This window comes from Falco cherrug, chromosome 3 (assembly GCF_023634085.1).
Source record: "Falco cherrug isolate bFalChe1 chromosome 3, bFalChe1.pri, whole genome shotgun sequence".
Lineage (NCBI taxonomy): Eukaryota > Metazoa > Chordata > Aves > Falconiformes > Falconidae > Falco > Falco cherrug.
Genome location: NC_073699.1, coordinates 30,852,051 through 30,874,146, shown reverse-complemented (window position 1 = coordinate 30,874,146; position 22,096 = coordinate 30,852,051). Strand labels below are relative to the sequence as shown.

Sequence of the window (22,096 nt, the reverse complement as noted above, 5' to 3'; positions counted from 1 at the left end):
AATATGTGTAATGTTTCACATGGCAAGAACAAATAAGCAATCTTCTGCTTCATACAGTCAGCCAAGTTTATCACGTTCATAATTCTGTCTTCTATGCTTCATGCCCTTTGCTTAGCTAATTCCCCAGATTCTCCATATTCATCTTCTGCACTGTGGGTTATAATCTTTGTATTTTGCTTAAGTAAGCAGCCAACCCAGCTCCCTACTTACATGGGTTTTCTGAAGACTTCTGTTCAATAACGCACAGCCAGGCTCTGGATCAGACAACAGCAAAAGTAGGAAAGAGATAGAACAGCTTTTGACATGGGAAGCAGAGCCATGAGGCACTGAATTGGTAGGAGATGCTAGACAGAGTTTTGTTAATTTGGTTAAAGGCTCAGTAAGGTGAGGCATTTCCCATTTTTAAAAGGAATAATTAATTCCCCTTAAACTGATAAGCCATTGAGTTTTTCTGTTTCATTTCTCCCGTTGAACAGGAGGTCTTAGGGTGGTTTGTGTATGCGTGTCCACATATTTATTTAAGATAAACATTGCTCTTGTCACTTCAGTAGGTGAGACTGTAATGATATAAAATGGAACTAAAATGCAAATAAGTCATTGAATTAGTCAGAAATTATACAAGAGTGAAGTTTTACTTTGTTAACTTAACCTTGTTTTTAAGCAAAGTAAAGAGAGCACAGTAGTTAATGTTTTATGTATACCATGAAGCCGTTAAGTTAAACTTGCAGAGAGAACCTTTGTTTTGCTTTGTCAAAGGATAGCTTTATTTGGCTTTTTTTGGAACATTCAAAAGTAGAGATACTGGGCTGGAGGTTGCAGCTCTGTTTTTATTCCATTAGCTTTAATTCCTACAAAACTCACTGTACAAACTCCTGATGCCTGTTGTCTAGGGAGGGCCGTAAATATACTTCTCCGTGAAATTTTTTTAGGGATTATAGGTAGTTACTAGCTGTCTGTAACATTCTTTAAAAACTGTCCAAAAAATTGGTGCTTGTTCATTAATGCAGTAAAGTGTAGTTCTAGAAGAGTTGCATTCCTTGCTTCTGTTGATGGACAGTCACTAACACAGTATGTGCCCTTCCAGTGCCTGCTGTGCAATCCAAGTGGAGCAATGAGGAGCGCTAATATGAAATACAGATTGCAGTATCAGTCTACTGAGACCATGACTTTTCTTGTGGAAAACAAAATTTTGCAGATACCTGGCTTTACTTCCAGTGGCATAGTTCCATGCCCAGAATGATCCTGTCGCTGGGATGCTCCTTAGGTAGGCAGCTGAACCTGCAGTTCATCAGAAGCAGCTGGAGTCTGTTAGCACACTCAGCTGCCTGCCAACAACAACTAGTAAAATTTGAATGTGATTCTCTGGGTTGGCTCTCTGTGCCTCTTTCTGTAAAGCTAAGAATCTGAATAGTTACTCAGTTAAAATTTTTACACTGCTCACGCTAAGTTCTGTAGCTAAAAGTCATGGGCTTTTACTCTAGCAGTAGATGTCTGTTGCACTTTTAGTGAGTGGTGAACTCTTAAGAAACCAAACTTTTTTTTGTGTGAAATAGTTTCGTTAAGGTTTTGAAGTGTACTGTAGTTTGATCTTGAGGAAGCCATAAGCCTGGGTGCACTGGTGCTGGGAGAGATGATCTTCCTAGTGTTCTGTCAGGTCTTCTCAAGTATAACAGTCTCAAATACAAGCCTTTGAAATCTCCAAATAATTCTTACGCCACCAAAAAAAAAATAAAAAAAAAGGAAAAAAAAAAGAAACAAAGACGACTTTCAAGGGGAAACATTTTCTTCTTACAAACATGCTAGTTTGACTTCTTCGACAAATCCTTGTTCTAAACATTTTTTATTAGTTTTAGTTTTCAGTGACGTATTTTGTGGCTTGTAGGTGAAATGTACAACGCTAAATTTTAGACATCCGTTACTACTTCTATATTTAGAAGTACCAGCTCAAGTTGTTAAGCAGTTTCTACTTATCGCTGTAACCAATCAACAAAACTGGGTTTTAAGTGGAGTGGTCATTTTATGCTATGAAATATAGGTCCTCAGTTAGTGTTCTGAAGAGTTAGAAGGATTCTGTGGCTTTGGGAAAAACTGCTTATCTATAAAATCTTTTGTTTTTTCAAGCAAGATAATACAGCATTTAAAAACTATTTCAACTATTGAAAACAAAGAGCTGGGTGGGATCTAACTTACCATGTGGGAACAGTTCTGCAGAAGTACCTGCCTATATTGTCTGTATCATAACTGGAAAAGATGGGCTCCTTGGGAAAACCCCTAGATGGAGATCCAGTAGAACTGTGGCATTCTCCTGAATTAAATATGAAGATTTTTTTTTTATAAGCACACTGCAAAATTTGTTGAAACTGCAGAGCTTTAATTTAATTTCATTTATGCATTAAATAATTTTGTGTTTCAATCTAAAAATATGTGCTTCCAGTTGTCTTACGTTAAGCCAAGTTGTTTAGCAACATATCAAAACAATTCCATGAAAAGATTACTATCTTTTTTTATTAATCCCATAGGCAGTTTTTGCAAATGTTTTTGTACTACGAATGATTGCAGTGAAGCATTACAGTACATGCACAGAACAGAATTCTCCCTGTGTATCCTTCTTGCCCTTCAAGTTATGTTGTAATACCAACCTGATAGCATGGTTTACAGAACTGTGTGTACTTGGTTTGGGGTGCTATTACATCTACTTAGTACCAATCCCTTATGAAGTATTTCACGTAGTATTCCTTTTCCAGTAAGAAGTTAGATCTGTTCACCTGTGTTCTGCACACTGCATGCTTTTCTGTCTCTTAAAATTGGCTCTAGAAAAGTTATAAGTTATAGGAAAGCAATGTTAAAGCCATTGTAATACTTTCTTTCAGGAATTACGGCGGAAGTCATAGTGGTAGCTTCTTTTGATGAACTGCACAAAAGAGCTCAAGAGGCCAAGGGGAAAATCGTTGTCTACAACAAACCTTTCATCAGTTATGGTGAAACTGTGCGATACAGATCACAGGGAGCAGTGGAAGCTGCTAAAGTTGGAGCAGTGGCATCCCTCATTAGATCCATTGCTACTTTTTCTATTAATAGGTAAGCATTTTCCCCTTTTCTCCCCGTGACTTGCATTTCAGTGTTTAGTTCACATGTCATTTCTGGGCAGGCATTTTTGTTCTCTGTGACTTAAATATTGCCGGTTATGAGTGGGTGTTTGGTTTTGAAACTGTTGGCTGCACAATTGTTCTTTTCCCCTGTGCTTTGTCATTCTTTCAAAATGTTTTCATTTTTTATTACTGATCCAAATTTTGTATATTTGTTTTAAAGAACTTCCTGCATTCTCAAGGCTGCCATAAATAATCTGAGATCAACCAAAATCAAATGTCTTTGGTGACAACATGTACTAGATTGTCAGTGGTGTTATGAGCTGATCATTCTCTATATTTGTCTAGAATGTAAGTTTACAGATTTTATCGTATTGGTCGTTTTCCTAGCACAAGACTGACTTGGCTAGATGGAGTAGTCTGAATATAATTATCTAGAACACTTTAGCAGTAAGGTTTGTAATTCTCATGTTGCTTTTTAAGTAAGGTATGTTAAAATAATGATTTTTAAAAAATTAAGTATTTTTAGATGTCTTAGAGCTTTTTTAGCCTTCTGGTTGGTAACAGAATTCCTTATATTATCTGGTGATTTTTTTCAACTCTGACAAAAGCTTACACTGAAAATGCTCGTACATTATGAAAAAGATTAGTTGAGGCATAGAGAGGAAGTGGAGTCCAGCTATAAGGTAAAAGGGTGACAGGTACAAATTGTCCTTTAACATAGTTTTTTTAAAACTTTACACAGTTGTTGGTGAGCTTAATGCCTGCAGTGAGCTTTGTGTATTAGCCAACTGTCTGCAATGAGAGTTCTGGTCATGCAGACTTAGACAGAAGAGCTGGACTGAGAACTGCAGACAGGACAGAACCATCTTCCTGCCCACCCTCCTGAACCTGTACTGTAGTCTGAGCAGGAGTGGCAGGGGCTTTAAGTGATGCCAAACACAAAGCTTGACTGTTTAAACCATGGAGCTGTGTTAATAGAACTGCTTCCTTAAGATAGCGTGGAAGAGACTCATGCAGTTTATACAAAAAGTGTGGTATTTTGTAACATTGTTCTTTTTTTGGCAAATACATGTTTAGAGCAGTACAGACTTTTTATTCCTTCCCCTAGTTGCCCAGTAGCTCTTTACCCACGGAGTTGTGAGTCACTGGTGGTAGCTCACCTGACCCCGAATGTGTGGCACATCATAAACTGGAATTGTGTTCTGGTCAGATATCAGCATGATTTTTTTTAATCTCTGCACTTAGGTTTTCTTTCTACAGAAGTCTAGGTTGGTAGGTGGGACAGGGTGGTATGACTTTGGGTCTTGCTTGAGGCTGGGGCTGGGAAGTGCTGGGTCAGGCACTTGGAAGCATGCTTGATTCCACCATTTCAGACAGAACATAAGTGGTCACATCTCAGCAGCGTGAGAAGTGTGAAAGCATCACTATTAGTGATGCTTCAGGAAGTCTGAGAAGCGCAGTAATGCCAACTAACTGTATTGGATCACGTGCAGAGGACAGCTCTGCTGCCAGTGTAGTTGCTTGATAGCATCTTTATATGCTCTGTATCCCCCTAAAGAAGCCAATATTACCTGTTTAAAATGCTTTCTCAAAAATACTTAGAATTCAGATACTATCCAAACTACACTACTGTATTTCTTGATGCCCAACATGCGTGATTTTTATGATACATTTTCTAATACTTACGATTTTCTAATAAAGTTCATAGTAATGAACAGATAGTAGAATATGTTTCAAAAACAGTTTTATGAAAAAATTACATTGTTTCAAAATAGTCTTACTTGGTTTCATCAAAGAATATTGCAATCCATAGTCATATCATAGAATCATAGAGTAGTTTGGGTTGGAAGTGACCTTAAAGATCATCTAGCTCCCACCCCCCTGCCATGGGCAGGGACACCTTCCACCAGACCAGGTTGCCCAAAGCCCCATCCAGCCTGGCCTGGAGCACTTCCAGGGATGGGGCATCCACGGCTGCTCTGGGCAACCTGTTCCAGGGGCCCACCACTCACCACCCTCACAGTAAAGAATTTCTTTCTAATACCTAATCTAAATCTGCCCTCTTTCAATTTAAAGCCATTGCCCCTTGCCCTATCACAACATGCGCTCATAAAAAGCCCCTCCCCGGCTTTCTTGTAGGCCCCCTTTAGGTCTTGGAAGGCTGCTGTAAGGTCTCCCCAGAGCCTTCTCTTTTCCATGTCCTTCTTATGTTGGGGAGCACAGAGCTGAACACAGGAATCCAGGTGGTGTCTTATGAGAGCAGAGCAGAAGGGGAGAATTACCTCCCTTGACCTGCTGGCCACGCTTCTTTTGATGCAGCCCAAGATACAGTTGGCTTTCTGGGCTGCAAGCGCACGTTGCCAGGTCATGTTGACCTTTTAATCCACCAGCACACCCAAGTCCTTCTCCTCAGGGCTGCTCTCAATCCATTCTCTACCCAGCCTGTACTGATACTGGGGGTTGCCTTGTTGAACTTCATGAGGTTCACATGGGCCCACCTCTCAAGCCTGTCAAGGTCCCTCTGGACAGCATACATTCCCTCCAATATGCTGACTGCACCACAGAGATTGGTGGTTTCATCAGCAAACTTGCTGAGGGTGTGCTCAGTTCCACTGTCCATGTTGCCAACAAAGATGTTCTGTTGATTATCTGCAAACCAGAATATGATCTAATGCTGTCCTTAGTTCTGGTGCCATGCAGAGGTGTTCATTTGAAAGCAGCTCTTTGTATCTTCTGTTGGCTGGACTATTTATGGAAGTGCATTTTAACATGTAATGGAAGATTTAAAGGTGAGGAACAGAGGTGGAGACTGAAGGTAGTAAAGCTTATTTATTAGGTCTGGGTACTGGCATTACAGCTATTTCAGAATTGCATGAAAAGAGAAGAGAAACAGATGCCAAATGCATGTTTGTTTAGAAGTATTGAATCTTTAATTGGGGCTGGGAGCTGAGGTGTCATTCCCAAAAGCAATTTCAAATTTATATGCTGCCAGTAAGCGTTTTTCATTAAATGTGCTTTCTGTCCTTTCTTTGTTTACCTTCACTTTTGGGTGTTTTTGGGGTGTGGGAGGGATTGGTTAATCTATTTTTTCCTCTAATATGGGAGGTATTCAGGTCCAGTTTGTCACTTCTGCCACTCCACGATGCCTGGATCTGTTTGTCTTGTTTCTGACAGAAAATAGGTATTGCTGTAGGCAGGATGGGTTTTCTTATCCATGCCTTCTCCTATGTTTTCTCTTCATTATTAGCTGTGTGTCTCCTTGTCTGTCCTACCAATGTGCTGTGCTGGATGTGGTACTTCTCCATCAGTGGCTGGGGCACTGTTTGTTCAAGTCACTTGCCTTTTTGATTGACTGATGGGGAATACTGCATCATTGCAGGGAGTAGCATGTTGGAAGAGTGAGAGATTAGAGGTCTTTTATCTGCTTTTTACCTCTCAATGGTGTGAAAGTCAGTCTTGCATTTATAGTTATGTGCATATATATATACTGCTGCTTTGTTGACCAGAACCTTTACTTCTTGAGCCTGTGTGCATGTGCACCTGTAATATGAATAACTGATAATGCAATTGTGGCAGTTTTCCAACACATTCTGGAAACACCTTAGAAGAAAGTATCCTCCTTTTACTACTGCACTATCAGTAGTACTGCACTATCATTTCCATCAGGTAAACGAAGGGTGGAACTTCACAATTTTCCCTAAATTATATCAGCTTTGGCGTGGTTTGTATTTTAACCCCTTTTCGACAGGGGATCACTTATTATTATTTACTTTATTTGCAATGAATTAAGCAGACTACTAGGACAATGGAAGCCACTTTGTGGTGTGATTTCTAGGTGATCTTGTAATGTGAATAATATTGGTAGGTTAAAACTAGGTACTTTCCAGTGGATTAACATATTAGGCTAATTAGGCCTGATTACTAAAGCTTACTGAATTGATAAAATCACAGCGTGCATTAAAACTGTTCTCTGGCTGGCAGCTTGGTGACTGTTCCTTGTTCCAGAGATGGCAAGTGGCTCCCACATTGTCAGGGGCAAGAAGTGTGAAGGGAGCCTTTGAGCAGGGATTATGCAGGCAGTTTATTTTTCTTTAAGGTATGGTAGTATCGCTGTGGAGTAAATGAAAACACTTGGGAACTCTGGTATCTCAGCTCTGAACGAGGGCAAGAAGGGGTGAACTTGAATACATTCAGGAAAACTCAGTACTGTGTTTATATTAGGGCTCATGCCAACTCCCTGGTGACAGTGAAGGACTTGAAGGATTTGTTGTTGAGTTTCAAGAAGAGAATTCATTTATTTAGGACAGAAATGGTAAGTGAATAGGAAATAAAATCAGCAATGTCTCCCTTGGCTTATAAAGAGATGAGAGTAGTTACATGGTTGGTATTACGAAGTTGTGTGGCAGTTGTGTCTTGTGGCATTGTCATCATGTTGTGTTAGAGTCAAATAATTCTCTTGCTACTTTATAGGAATCATGTAAGAGTGGGATTTTGTACTTAGGAGAAAGTCACTGTAACAGGTAGGTAATTTTCCCTGCCCTCCTCTGAAATGGTGTGTATATGACAGCCTTTTTCCCAGTAACAATTTCCTGAAGCACTGGCAATTTGGTGGTGAAAACGTTTGAACATGGGTGTTAGGAATTAAGAGTAATTGAACTATTTTTAACCTACCTTCTCAAATAATACATATTATTGTAGTTGGTCAACAGTATCCATAGTATTTGACTTTTTGGAGAAATTTGGATGTTGACTTTTTTGCTTTAATAGCTTGACTGTACTGTGATTGATTGTCTTGTACATGTTAAAGTGATATGTACATTTACTGTTGTATACAATAAACTGATGAGTATTTCCCAGTTTGTAGTGCATGTTTTTACAGCAAAAATACTTAATTTATGAGGCATGGTTAAAATTGTGCTTGTAATAAGCTAGCCATAAATCTGGTTCTTTTGCTTCCTAGCTGTATGTTTTTAGAACATTTAATAGATAAAAGGTATCCTTTAGCTATTGAAATGGTCCAGTGTTTATCCTGTGGTATGTGTACTCATGTGAATCTAAAACTATAAGTAAATCCTTCTGTTCCTCAAGAACCACAGATTAGTAAAGTCATAACACTGTCTTGTAATAATAACCCCTTGAAGGGCTCTAGAAGAAAGCAAAATTGAGTGTTTTTCAAGAACTCAAAAAGAAAGATCACAAGAATCCTCAGAGATAAATGCCAAGAACCCAATTACTAATTTTTTTGATGCTGCAGAACAATTTCTCCAAAATGTAAGAAATCCAACAGGGAACATATTACAAGGCCAAAATAGACCAAGTAGTACTTTGACAGTCTGGAAGCTGTTAACAAGGTCAAGTTACTTGACCAATACTTGGTCAAGTTCTTCTCTTTCTGGGATGAATTCAGCATCTTAGACTCATCTGAAGTAAGTAATTTCCTTCACTTTCTCTCCTGTTCTTCAGGCTACAGGTGGCCAAGACACAATGTCAGGTTGTGAAGCTCTAGTAACCCTAATCAAAAGCTGTGTCTGGATGAAAGCTGAATGCATGAATGGCATGGTGCAACTCCAGGTTTATGGCAGAGGTTGCCTAGATAGCCTGAGTGGATGCATATAACGCAATTAAGTGCAGGCATGCCAGGGCTGGAATTTCAAATTCACATACATTTAATGAAATGATAACTGTTGCTTTTCCTTTATCTTCATTTCCCCTTTTTGTAACCTCACTTGATTTGTTTTCTTCTACCACGTGGAGTCAGGTATACCTTTTTCTATATACATTGTACTCTCAAAGAGTATTTTCTTTTCCCCTGCTGTTTCCCCTTATATTCTTCACTGCTTTATAAACAATTAATTCCCTTCTCAATCTTACTGGCAATGTATGTGAACTAGTGTTATTTTTCAGCTCTCAGGTGCTGGCACAGTGACTTCTTACCACATCACCTCTTCCTAATGCTTGGTCTGTGCCTTTAGTTCCAGATGTGAGACTTACCTGCTAAGGAGAGCTTCCTTCTGTCACTGAAACTCCATCTCTAAGGAAAGAAAGGGCTTATTCACGTCAGTAGTGGCAGACATTCAACTTTTGTTTGTTCTACCAAGTTTTCTGAAGTTTGGATGGTGCTGTAGTTTTGGTAGGTTTTCTTTTGCTTTTGTTTGTTTTTTTATGGCAAAGAAATGCATCTGGCCTTTAAAACCGATGTTTGGTCTTTGAAATACTGTATCCTATGTCATGAGCCCTGAATGCTGCTTTCCCCCCTGTTCTACCCCTCCTTCCATGATGGATGCCAGTATACCTGAGTTTTTGGTACCATCTTAGGAGTCTTTCTTTCTATGACCTGTCCATAGCGGGGGAGCAGTGCTGTGTCCATGTGGCATTGTATTTCAGCTGGTAAGCACTGGCTAAGACTTGTATGTGAGCCTGAGAGCAGTCCTCTTTTAATATGGGACTCGACATAACCTGAGCCCAGCCTGATTGTGACCTGTAAGTCACGTCCATGATAGTCTCTGTTGCTCTGTGTGCATGTGGTCTAGCTAAGCAGACCTGTATTCAGTTTTGTGTGTTATAGGTGGGGAGTCAAGTGGGTGAGACGGGTCACTTTGCCCTAGAAAGCTGCCCCTGTCACCCATTAAAAGGCCTGGACCATCAGCTATTATTTTCAGCCAAAAAATATTGACATGTATGTAAATCTAAAACTTAACCTACATTCTAAAGTACTTTCAGGAGCTCTTCAGCTAACCAATTCATTTTCACTGTCTTCTTTCATGTTGGTTATTTAATAAACAAAACAGTTGTTGTGAACAAGTGAACCTGTGATAGCACAAAATCAGAGTTAGGTTTATCATCACTTTTTCTTTAGTAGCTTTGTCTGTTGTAGTATGGGACTGGTCATACAGACCGCTGCACAACTCAAAAAAATTAGCTTTCCTCAGGTATTTGAGTTTAAGATTGTTCACTGCCTCTGGCACCATTGAAAAGAAAATAATTAAATTGGTTTATGTGTACAAATTGAAGTAGGAGGTTGTGTATAATTAATTTTTGTAAGTTTTTGCTTCACTTCCATCTTTTTGCGCAATGCTGATGCGCACCTTTTTCTGATCTGCCTATGGCACCCTGGTGACATGATTTCCTGGTCCGCTGAAGCCATGCAGCCTTACTGGCATGTCTGGCCACATTCAGGGGCCAGCCTGGCTGGCGCTTGCAGGATGCATAGCTGGATCGAAGCTGGAGACATGTATCATCTCTGGTTGCGTGTACAGGCTTAGAGTGTGTGAGCTGCTGGTGCTGTGGGTGCATTTGAATTTTGGCCAATCCTCTCCAAGTGCTGTCAGTTCAGGAATTTGCAGTTACTTTGGCTTTTAGCCTGTTAGAGCATGTAGTATGTGAGTTAATTTCCTGCAGTTCTGTTCAATCCTCTCAATTTTTTCTTTGCTCCTGATTTAGCTAGCCTTGGGCTCTCAAGTCTGCAGGGATGGGATGTATTTTAGTCCATCTGTAAACCTGCTTCCTTGGTTTTTTGTTAATGAAATAATCTTGTGTTGTCTTCCCTTGGGATTAGGGAAAATATTTTCCTGGTTGTCCTAACTTTTTCCACTTCTAATTGCAAATCATTTTTACATCTTTCAAAACAAAAATCCTTGTGTTGCAATGGAGTTTTTCCATCTGTTATTATAAATAAAGTAAAAATCACTTTTTAAAAAAAACCAAAATGCTCCTGAAGATTTAGGTGCAACAGCTGATACTGGGCATGTGTTAGCAGTTGGGCCGTGCTAGGTGCACTTACTGAGCGCATCTTCTGCTTTAGTTTCATCAGACAGCAATCTGACCTGGTGCTCAGAGACTGCTTGGTCATCGGCCAGGCAAGGATTTTGGGAGGTTCACTTCAAAAGCTCATTCTTTATTCAAACTAAAAGGCTAATATGGACATACCATGTGAGACCTTTTTGAAAGTCACATAATCTATATAATAATTTAAACCATTTGTGGTGTAATTTCTATTATAGTGGCCAGAGATGTGCCCTCTGTGATAGGAAGATTCACTTCATCAGTGCAGGTTGTGGCTCTTGATTCCAAATGGCAATTCCAAGAGCAAGTACAGGGACAGAGACAAGGCTTTCTCTATGTCAGGGAAGACAAACTTAGGGATATTCACTGCATGTCAGCCAAGTAGGTCTCCTTCATGCTGATATGTGCATAAAATCAAACATAACTATTATTGAATACTTTTTGATAGAAATGACAAAACCAGGTTGCCTTTTTGTCAAGAAAAAGCACTGCGAAAGATCTTTTAAAGGGAGAAAGTTCCTGAGTTGTCTCCAGAAATAATGTTTTTCAAAGGATGTCTGTGGCACAAGACATTTCTGTGAGTGTAAAAGTAAACTATTTCTACATTCCTTGGGTAAAAGTGTCTACTATATTTACCTTTCTCATTTCTGTGACAGTGGTAAGCTGGTATCTGGAGTTTTTCTTGATTGCTTGTAATGCAATGTTCTCTGGTCCTGGTGTATGCTATTATGAGCAGTGCCACCACTCTTACTTCTAGGGAGCTAGATGCTGGATGTACTGAAAAGAAACAGTTTGCTTATATTGTGTGGATCTGACCTGAATGAAGGATCTGATGCCTTCATTTATGTACTTGATAAACTTCCTTTGCTCATTACCATCTTCCAGTGACAGAGTACCTGTTTTCATTATTGCCTTGTGGGTTTTAATTGTTGGGTTTTTTTCCTCCTAGCATGTGAGTTCTGTGCGCCCAAGGTGAAGTGATGAATGTGTACTTTGAACAGTTATTTTCTTCCAGTGGGGAGGAGAATGCAGTTGCAGTCAGGGTAGTTTAGAATTGATCTCTGAGGAAATTGATAACTGACGAGCCTGATTCTCCCTTGCTTGATATTGTGTGTGTTCGCTTTTGACACTGCAGAATTGTTATTAAAAGTTTCTCCTAAGTAGGAAGTATCTTCTGTCTGCTTTGTGCAGGCTTGGGGAATGCGTGAGGCATAAAGGCAGCAGGAAGCTGGGTGATAACTGTAGAGATGTAACAGTAATGCTGTAGCCTGACTGAAGAAATCAGGAAGCACCACTGATTATTTGGGAACACTTCTCACTTATGGGATCAGTATAGCTGTGGGAAGTGTTCATGGGAGACATCTCAATGAGAGACTGTCCTGAGGCAAGATCCTGTGGCAATAGGATACAGCAATATTGTCTTGTGTTCTACTAAGGGACCAGAAAACAAGGATAAAACCCTTGTTTGTGGTGTAATGAGGAAATAAAAGCAGGCCATGTTTTATAAGTCTCTGGTGAGCTCATGAAAGATTCTAGTTATGTTTCATAGTGCTGTGCATGTTGTCTTGCTGCCCTTAGACATATTAATTGGTGGTGGGCTATGGGATTTATTTTCTTGCCCTGCACTTACGGGCTTTCCCTCCAGGATCTCTGTATATGTTGTTGATTGACAATTCATTAATCTTTACTTTGCTTCCTGTGTTCCCTGAAGGTCAACATGCCAGACTGCATTCTGCAGTGCAGTCTTCGTGCTCACTTTTGGCCAAATCCTAGCTGTCAGCAAGAGAACTTAAGATGTCCTCAGAAGAAATGGAGCCTGTGCTTTAGGAGATAATCATATTGTACAGTGGGTTCTTGCTATTTGAGCAGTGATTAAGGAGTCCAATTTCAGGTAACTTCCTAATAGTGAGAAGTCTGTAGATGATGTTTCTTAAGTCCCAGTCCCTCTTTTGCTTTTGCCAGACTTCTGCCTCTTTTTGCTTTGAACTGCATAAGTGTTTTTTTACTGCGAAACCAGTAGACAGGGTTTGGTGTAACATCTGAAACCTCTGGGTAATTTCATACACCTGGCATATTCTTTTTCTTACAAAGTCAGTAAAATGCTGATGACACTGACAAGGGCTTTCTCTACCTCCTCCTAGTATTGGCTACTCCTGTTCAGGAATATGTTCATGTAACTGGGAAGAGTTTCATCCATTTAGTGTCTAGTAATATAAGCAGTGTCCTGTAACTTTGGTAGAGGCGGGTAAAGGGCTCGTAAAATCTTTGTCAGTAGACTGTGCTATCCAAAAAGATGCTGTGAGGGTAACAGTCCTTTTGAAATCTCACTTTGTCAACAATAGCTTCCCAAGGTAAACCTTTATTAATGTAGTATTCGAGGTTTGGTTTCTTCTCTTCCAGCCCACCCACTCTCATAACATTACTGACTCATACATTTTGTTGATGGCTAGGTGGCCACCCATATCATGAATAATGTGTTAACTCTGGTCTTTTTCGGGTACCATGAGCACCCACTGATTAGATTTAGTGATATTCTGGAGTTAGTAAGATTTAAAGGAACAGCTTTATTCTGTCTTTGCATTACTAGTTCATGTATATAAAGATGTTGATCATATAAAACTGCCAAGTTTTGGCTTTCTTGTACTGATCTTTAAGGAGGTACAGCTGTGCTTGCTGTGAGTTGAGCACTGGGAACTTTTTTCCCCGTGGTTTCCTGTTACTCCCTGATCAGCTCTGGCTTTCTTTGGTGCTGCCAGCCCTTCCTTCTGAGCCTGTAGGAGTTGCTGTGCCTGTGAAAGCCTCGCTAGTAAGTTCAGAACCATCTGACATGATTGTAGTGTCTTGAACCACCAATTGCGTGTTCTGTTTTAGTGTTCTGACAATATCCAATTTTCTCGATTACACTGCCAAGTGTCTCATTAGTATGTGATGACCATAAGTGTAGAGGATTGAAGAAGAACCTGACAATGAAAATGCAGATAAAGATTACAGAGAAGAATCTGAGTAATACAATGACAATGAATTATTTTCACAATGGGTGTATTTATTGTCAGCTGCTGCTAAGATCTGAGAAATATGTGGATTGTCATTTCAATTTCTCTGTAATTCTTTGTGGTTTTTCCTGTGTAAGTGCAGCAACTGAGGACTCTATCTGGAGTGTTCATCTCCAGAGCACATGAGAACATGGCTCTGAAAAACTGGAAGAGATTAAATAGTACCAGAATGGTTGTGCCAGAATGGTACAGAATTGGTGTTTGGGGTATCCTAGCCTAATACTATCCCTTTTTTTTTTGTTAAAACCCACACAAACAAAACCAAACCACCAAGCCAAAGAGAGTAAAGACTCTGTTTCTTGATGTATTCTAGGATTAACCCCATTAATTTAAAGTTACACAGCAACTTTGTTTTTGATTTTGGTCCAGGCAATGCTGAAACAGCTTGTACAGAGGTCTACTATATAAATTCACCTGCCTATCCAATTTTATCTTTTTCATGTTTTATAACTGCTTTTCCAGTTTGTACTTCCCACTTAGTATTGTGTCTACTCCCTGTGTTATTCCACGTACTTTTTCAGAATCTATTTGATATTGTTCTTAATCTGATGTGTTACTAACAATTGTCTACATATTACAGCACAGTTTTGACATGTATATATTAAAGTTTTATTTATGAAACATGTTCTGTCTGCTGTAAAATATCTGAAGTATCCTTTTCAAGGTTTACTGCTGATTTCCAAAAGTGAACACAGGTTTATGTAGGAATGCTGTCCGGATTTGTGTGCTTCACAATCAGTCTCATGCATACAATATGTTTTGTTTTGATGTGTAACATTTTGCTTATGTCATGTAAACTAAAAATCAGACAAATATATGTGCCATTTTTAAAATACACTTAATGTGCTAGTCAACTGTTAATATCCACAGTCTCTCTGGTTTATGCCCCAGGCATGCAGAAGATTTGGAAATGCTAATTCCTCATTTTGTTTTGCCTTGTTTGCTTAAAAATCTCAGCAAATGTGTATGGTTTACTCCACAGTATTATGATTTCTCTTTACAAGAATGCTTGCATGCTTTTTCAGGGGGTAGGGAGCCCTGGTTCTTCCACTTCCCACAGTCTTGCTTGTGGCTTGTCCATATGGTAGGGTATTTCTGTGTTATTTCATTAAGTGTTGCCTTCACATAGGATGGCCTCACCCTGCTGTGTTAGCTCTACTATGATGTATGTCAGGCATTTAAGTATCATGAGCTAGACCTGTTTGTATGATGAAACCCCTTAATTATGGCACACAAATTTTGACTTGTGTTTTTAGGAAATCAAAGCCAATTGTTCCACAGTTGTTGTTTAGGGTTGTTTTCTAAATGTAGCCCAATATTATGGTCAGCAGTAATAATGGGCTCTTCCCTGCAGAAGTAATGTCTTGTGTAACCATTTCAATTACTTTAATCCTTTTCTCCAGCTTTGTTTTCGCCTTCAAATCCAATCAGTCACCTGAGCCTCTCTCAATGTGTCCATCTTGTTGCATCAAATACTAATCCTCTGGTTTTGCCTGCAGGGTAGGGCTAAATGGTGAAAATCCTTCTCCATCTGGTTTATTGAATGAGAGGTGCCAACTCCTGTCTCTGCTCTGCCAGTGATGCCAACTTTGATTACTTGCCTGTTGTCCTCTCCTTCAGGCACCTTGTACTTTCTCTCATTTTGTTTCTATATTTAGGAGGATGGTGCAAACCTAAAGCTGTAACTTTGTTCTCTTCCAACTTTCCTTTTTAAGTCTGACCTTTGGTTTAGTATTTATAGATCGTTCCCATATGTCATTAGCTGGGTAGGTGACTAGGATCTGGTTTTTCTGCTACGCTGTTTCGCCGTTACCTTGCTTTCCTAGTCACTGTCCACAGTACTTCTGCATTGGCTGTCTAATACCAGGGATTGCCTTTGGTACGTTTCTGTTTATTATTATTAAGCAGGGTTGAGCTTTGACTGCAATTCCTGTTTTTTAAATGTACTGTGATCACAAAAGAAGAACATTTATTCTAAGAATAAGAAACAGAAAGGAGCCACGTAGTTTCCGATTTATTTATTTCTACTTGGATTTCATCACATTAGTTAGCTGGTGACTGTGAAGCACACAAAATACACCTCAACAATAGCTACTGAAACTATTGTGCCATTTAGCTCTGGAAAATCCAGGTCGATTCTAGACATTTGTGCACTGGACAACAAAAGATACTTTTGTCAGATGAGGGTGAATAATCATGTGAATTACCAAAACCAGGGATTCTGAATATCCATTAATAACTTTGCCTTGTGTACCTGTGGGATCTTTAGTAGCTCACAGTTATTTCTCTATTTCCCTGTTTGCAAGTAGTGGTAATATTTTTTTGAATATTAATTTAGTGTAACATTTGTACAGTGTTTGCTGTAAAGAAGACACATTAAAAGCAGACTCTTCTAAACTGTGATTAGGTAGTCATTAGTAGATTTTGCAATAATTTGCCTGTACCAAAACCAAGTAATGGTGATAGTATTAATAACAGTGGGTAACTGCTGCTTATAAGTAATCCATTATATAAACATGGGGGGTTTATTGTGAAATAAAATGTAGTGAGTTTGATTGTTAACTTCTGCTAGATTGAGATTTTGGGTTGTTATAACAGACATCTGTGGGAAGGTTCTGGCAGAAGGTGAATGACAGAGCCTACAGGTTGTTACCTTGGAGTATTGTATTTTCAAATCTAAATATTTAGTAACAATTGGTTGACTGTAACTCAGAACATTTGGGTTTTGAGTTCAATTCAGTAACAACTCACTGTGAGAGAGCTGCAGCCATTGGGAAGAGCATGAAGGAGCTAGAATTTCATAAAAGTACAGGGCTTTTTCTTAGTAACACCTCATTGTCATCAAGAACAACATGAACTTTAGAAATCACATCCTGGGGTTCAAATGTTATTTTGCCAAAAGTCTGAGGTTTGGAAAGAGTGAGCTCACGGGTGGGAGATAAGGGAAGTTTTAGCTATTCTTCTATAATTTGTGTATTGCTTGCACCTTTTCAGGGAGTAGACTGTGATCCTTGTTTGAGGTGGTCTATGTCTCCCTCTGAGAGTCTCTCCCTGCTCTCCAGAGAAGGAAACAACCTTCTGGGCTCCCAGTCCCAGTTTCAGGCTCTGAGAAAGCTGCAGTGGCTGCTGGGTGGACATGGGAGAGCCAGAAATAGCGTGAAGGGACCAGGCAGCTTGAGTACATGCTCTCTATCTCCAGAAAGGGCATTAGAGGATTCTATATTTGTGTCAAGGCCAAAGAGCTTGAGGAGAGATTCAGCACTCTCCAGATGCAGCCAGCACCTGGAGTCCAGAATCCTGGGCTGTGCGATTCATCTGAGAGACTATCCAAAGCTCTAACTCCACAAAACTATGTGTTTTTTTTCCTCTCTTGCTTTACTTAGTTTATAATACTGACAACCTAGGAAAACAGAAATGCTGTGCTGCAGTGTCTGAGAGAATTCTAACATTTCAGTCTTGCCAGAAATGCAATGTGAATAGGCGTACCCATGAGAAAACTTTAGCAGAGCTACTTGGAATAATAAGTGCAGCTGCAATTCATGATTTTTAGAAACATATCTGTTTTTCAGTGCCTAAAATTAGGTTTCAGTCATGTACATCTTTGTATGGTACTTCAAAAATCAGTGATGGATTCCTTTAACCCTTTCCCATGTAGAGCAGTACCTTTGATTCCTTTTTATTTCAATATGACTTAGTGGAATGATTTAAGAGTTCGTGAAAAGATGCCCAAATCCAGGGAACTGCAAAAAGACGACTAGGAGTTGGGGAGCACCGTAGTAAAGCATCAGATTTCCAGGTAATACTTGTCCGTAGAAGTTTCTTGAGAATGGCAAGGAGAATGCTGTTTGTTCCTCTGAGGATCTCTCTCATAAGGTGTCTAAATTAATATAACTAGTGTAATTGGTCATGGCTGTAATACAAAATCTGTAAAAAGAACAATTTTAAATGCTTCAATCAGCGTCAGCTCATCATGCAGTGGCTTGGCTGTGTATCTATACAAACAGGACAGCTACAGGAAGAGGATATTGTTACTTTTAAGTCAGTCTAGCCAATTAAGGAAAATGTAAAGGGATTTCAAAGCACACAGATCAGTTTGGTATGCTTGGGTAACTGTTGGGTATTAGAGAAAGTATCTGTGAGGCTTGAAGGGGTTTTTAGTCCAAGTATGTTTATGGCTGAGAAGTTCTAACCACAAGTACACTGTTTTTTCCACCTCCACCTGAGTTTTTCAGAAGGATGTTGCAAGGGTTAGTGGGGAGCAGAGCTCATGAGCTGGACAGCCTGGCTGTTGCAGTGTCAAAAGGATGCTCTTAGACAGGTCTGTCTCCCCCAAATGTTTGACAAATCATTAATATCCAAGAAAGAAAATGTTTTATATACGTTTTTGCAGCCAGGCCACTCCATAGTTTCATAGCTCTGGCAGCAAGAAGGGATAATGTGTGATTTGCAGTGTACCATGGCTCATGTCAACCATCAAGTGTTCACTGCAGGTGCGTAATTCAGTGGTTAAGTTGTGGATCAAGCACTGTCCTGTAAAACCAGGAGTTATGTTGATAACACTGTTAGTCTTTATGGGCTACATCACAAGGTTCATGTGCAGGTCAGTGAACCCCTATCTTCATATAGATGAAACTACTGGAAGTGTGCTTTGGGGGCTGGGTGTACAAAGGCTTTGCAAGCTGCAACTGATCTTTGGACTGCACTTACCAACTGCTTTAAGCGATAAATAGTTATGAACTACACACAGAGTTGTTCTGCGAACTTCAGTATCAGTTTATACACAAGCTAGATTTGAAACAAGTACCATTTCCAGTGAATGACTGCAGTCATTCCACTATGCTTATACAGAAGTGTAGTACAGAGTATTTTACATAAACAAATTTTACCTTGACAACTGCAAGGTAATTCAGCCTGTGCGTGTTTGCTTGTAAAACACAGTTCTGCTTCTAAAATTATATGATACACTTCTTTCTAAGTAGATACAAGTTTTTAACAGGTTTTTTGTTTATATTTATGAAGTTACATGCATGGTCTCAGTGTTAACATTAAACATTAACAATCAGTAAGATAATCTTCCTGCATAGTGTTCTTCAGGGGGTAAAAATTATTCCTAGTTAGCATTTGAACACCGGGAAGAAAATTCCCACTTTTTATTATGTTACTGTCTTGCAGTGTTGCGCTAGGTGTGCTTCAGTGTTTTTATTATCTTGAGGTCTAAGGCTGTGGTGCATGCACAAGTCTATGAAGGCGGGAGGCTTGCTGCATGCTTTTCCTCGTGGAGGCTGTCTGAGCAGAAGAGTGACACCCAGGACAGACAGGTGAGGAGGGAGTGGAGAAGACCATGGTCCCATCTGACAGCCCTCTTCTTCTGGAGGTACCAGAGGTGAGCTCGGAGAGCTTCAGCATTCCTGTGGCTGTCACTTTTCAGGTAGTCTGGAATCTCATCATGTCCCTAAATCCAGTTCATCTTCTACACCACCACACTGCATCTGGTCTGACTGGCTGTGTGCCTGTATCTCGTGGTTAAGGTCCAAAAGAATTTGTGTATTTAAATTTATGTACAGACTCTAAAAGTAATGATCATTATTGTACATTCCAACAAAAGCCTCCAGCCTGCTACCTTTTTTCCAACAACATTTTCCTCAGCAACACAGACCGACTAATGAAAATGAAAGAAAATGGTATTGTTTCAGTCTCTCTTCACCAGAGACTCTCCTAGGCACTCTTTATTAGATGTTAAAGAAATCCATAAAATGTAAAAGTGGGGTTGAGAATAATCTTTTCTCTCCCCTTCAGCAGATGATGAAGGAATTGGCGCATCTCCAGGATTAAATAGGAAGAGCGCAAACCTTCAAACAATAAGCAAAGTAGTATGAGTATATAGTATGTATTTAAGAGCACAACAAACTTGATCTCTAAAACAAAACAATGAGGAAGTGTTGCCATTTGACAGCAATTTCTCTTTTCCTTCTGAGGAAGGTAAAATGACTTGAATTCTCAAGACAACTGTTTTCTTGGGAAACCCCTACATTCATTTCCTCACGGCAGCTGCTGTGCACTGGGTGTTCTTGCATGCTCCCAAAGAAACGAGCAGCATGGGAAGATCCCCAGAACTGATTCAATCATTCTCCGAACCATGGTTTGCACTAGAAAGATATTTTTTTTTTTCAGCCTAACACTCGTATTTCCCAGACACAACACTAATTGCCAGGAAAGGAGCTGTTCCGAGAAAATACGTACCTATTGAGACATTTTGAATTTCATCTGATGTAGATTATGAAGCTTTTGGGAGAATCTGCCACAGTCAGCAAACGCAGCTGGGGAAAGAATGCTCATGCTTGGCGTGATATTTTGCAGTGCTGTTCAATATTTCGTCCTAGTTCACAGGAGTTATTATAATGTTATAATAAGCTTTAAAAGTATATTCTGTTGCTAACAGGAGGTTTTCTGTTTATGGTGGATTTTGAGTTTGACACTGAAAAATTCAGGGTGTATCTGTAACTTTGGGAGCAACAGGCAAGACTTGCCTGAGTTTTAAAATAAAACCGTACCATTTATTGGAGAATGAGTTTATCAAATTAGTGCAATACACTATTAGATAATGTATTCTTATCACTTAAGCATTTACATTGCATTTCACATTGCATGAATGTTGTGTAATATGTGAACCACATAGGCATATATAATGATCAAGTGATGTTAAAATACTTCCTTTCACGTGGCACTATTAAAGTCTCTCACTTAAGGGGAAAAATAAGTGGTACCCCCTCTGTATTATTTTTACTAACGTACTTTTTATTCTCTTGACCTGAAATTACTTTTTTTATTTGAACAGCGAAAGTGTTGGGTTGTTTAGTGGAACATCAAAAAGGAGTTTAATATTCTATAAAAATTAGATCTGTGGGAGTAAAAGAAGCATTTGTGTAGTGAAAATGTTTGAGTTTCAGTTTTCTTCAGAAAATATAGGGGCTCACCCAGATAAGTGTTGTGTAGTGGCTTTTGGTTTGCTCACTGCTTGAGACTGAATCCAGTCAGGACTTTTGCTCTTTCTTCTCATAACCAGTCAATTTTTAAAGCATTTCCTCCCCGCTCCCTTCTATTGAAATTAATGGAAGATTTGCCACTGATTTTCATTGGAAACAGGGTTATACTCCCAAACAACAGAAAAGATGATGATTTCTCTATTGTCTCTCTTCTATTTTACTCCCGGCATTTACTTCCATGCTGCCTATGGTGATAATGTCTAAGGTATTCTACTGTCTAGTGTTTAAAAGGTCTCCCCTTTTATCTGTCTACACAGTTGCCTTTGGTGCTAAGATACTGTTCTTCTCAGAGATTTGTTTTCCCTCTGTCATTCCCATTTCTACCTTGTGGTTTTTTTCTAGCTTGCCTTGTTGACTCTTAAGTCTTACTTTGTACACTGTAAACATGAGACTTTGTTTGCATTGCTCCAATCTATTGTAGGGAAAAGCTATTCCTAAATACATTTGTGTTGAAGTTAGGTTTGTATTTCAGGGTTTTTTATGCAGGATAGTGTCCCGAAGAGTGTACAACTTTGAATGGTGTTGGTGTGAAGAAGGAGGGGAATGAGAAAAGTTCTATCCATACCCTCTTCTGAACCTTTCCCCTGCCTCCTTTCAGACCTCGCTCCCCTCTATTTATCTTTGTGGACAGCTTTGTGGTTTTGGTTTTATGGTATCCTCCATCTCTACCCTTTTCCTGCAGCTCACTAAATTGGCTGTGTGTTACCCTTTACCATGACTCTCTTTCAAAAGGAGGAGGAACCTCCCCATACTCTCTCATGATATATTGTATGCAGCGCCAGAGGAGGCTCAAGTTTTTGGTGTGGCTTAATGTATATGCCTGTGTATGGGAGAGCTTGATCTTCCCTGCTACTTACTGTCTGCAATGAAGCAGAGGCTTGGAAGCACTGATAAGGTGGTTGATCCTACCCTGAAGGTTCTGATGCCTCTTCACACCTGTTTGTGCCTGATAATTTTAATGTAAGAATTCATTACCAATAATAACAAACTGACATTTGTTAGTGTAAAGGGAGGAGGTACAAAGGCCAGGTCAGCTAGCAGTTACTTAGTTTGCTTATGTATTGCTAGCCCTGTGATGCCTCTTTGTCTGATTCTCTGCTTTCCAAATAAAGAAAATGTGGGGGTTTGT

The 22,096-nt window shown here is 39.5% G+C and overlaps 1 protein-coding gene across 4 annotated transcripts in view; it reads left to right on the top strand.

The window, feature by feature from the left end:
• CPQ (carboxypeptidase Q) overlaps positions 1-22,096 on the top strand; it is a 163,725-nt gene that overhangs the window by 30,583 nt on the left and 111,046 nt on the right. For all 4 annotated transcript variants that reach the window (XM_055705657.1, XM_055705656.1, XM_027814217.2 and 1 more), the window contains one exon: positions 2,871-3,078. In XM_055705657.1, the coding sequence (XP_055561632.1) occupies positions 2,871-3,078 (208 nt within the window). The remainder of the gene's footprint in view (positions 1-2,870; positions 3,079-22,096) is intronic.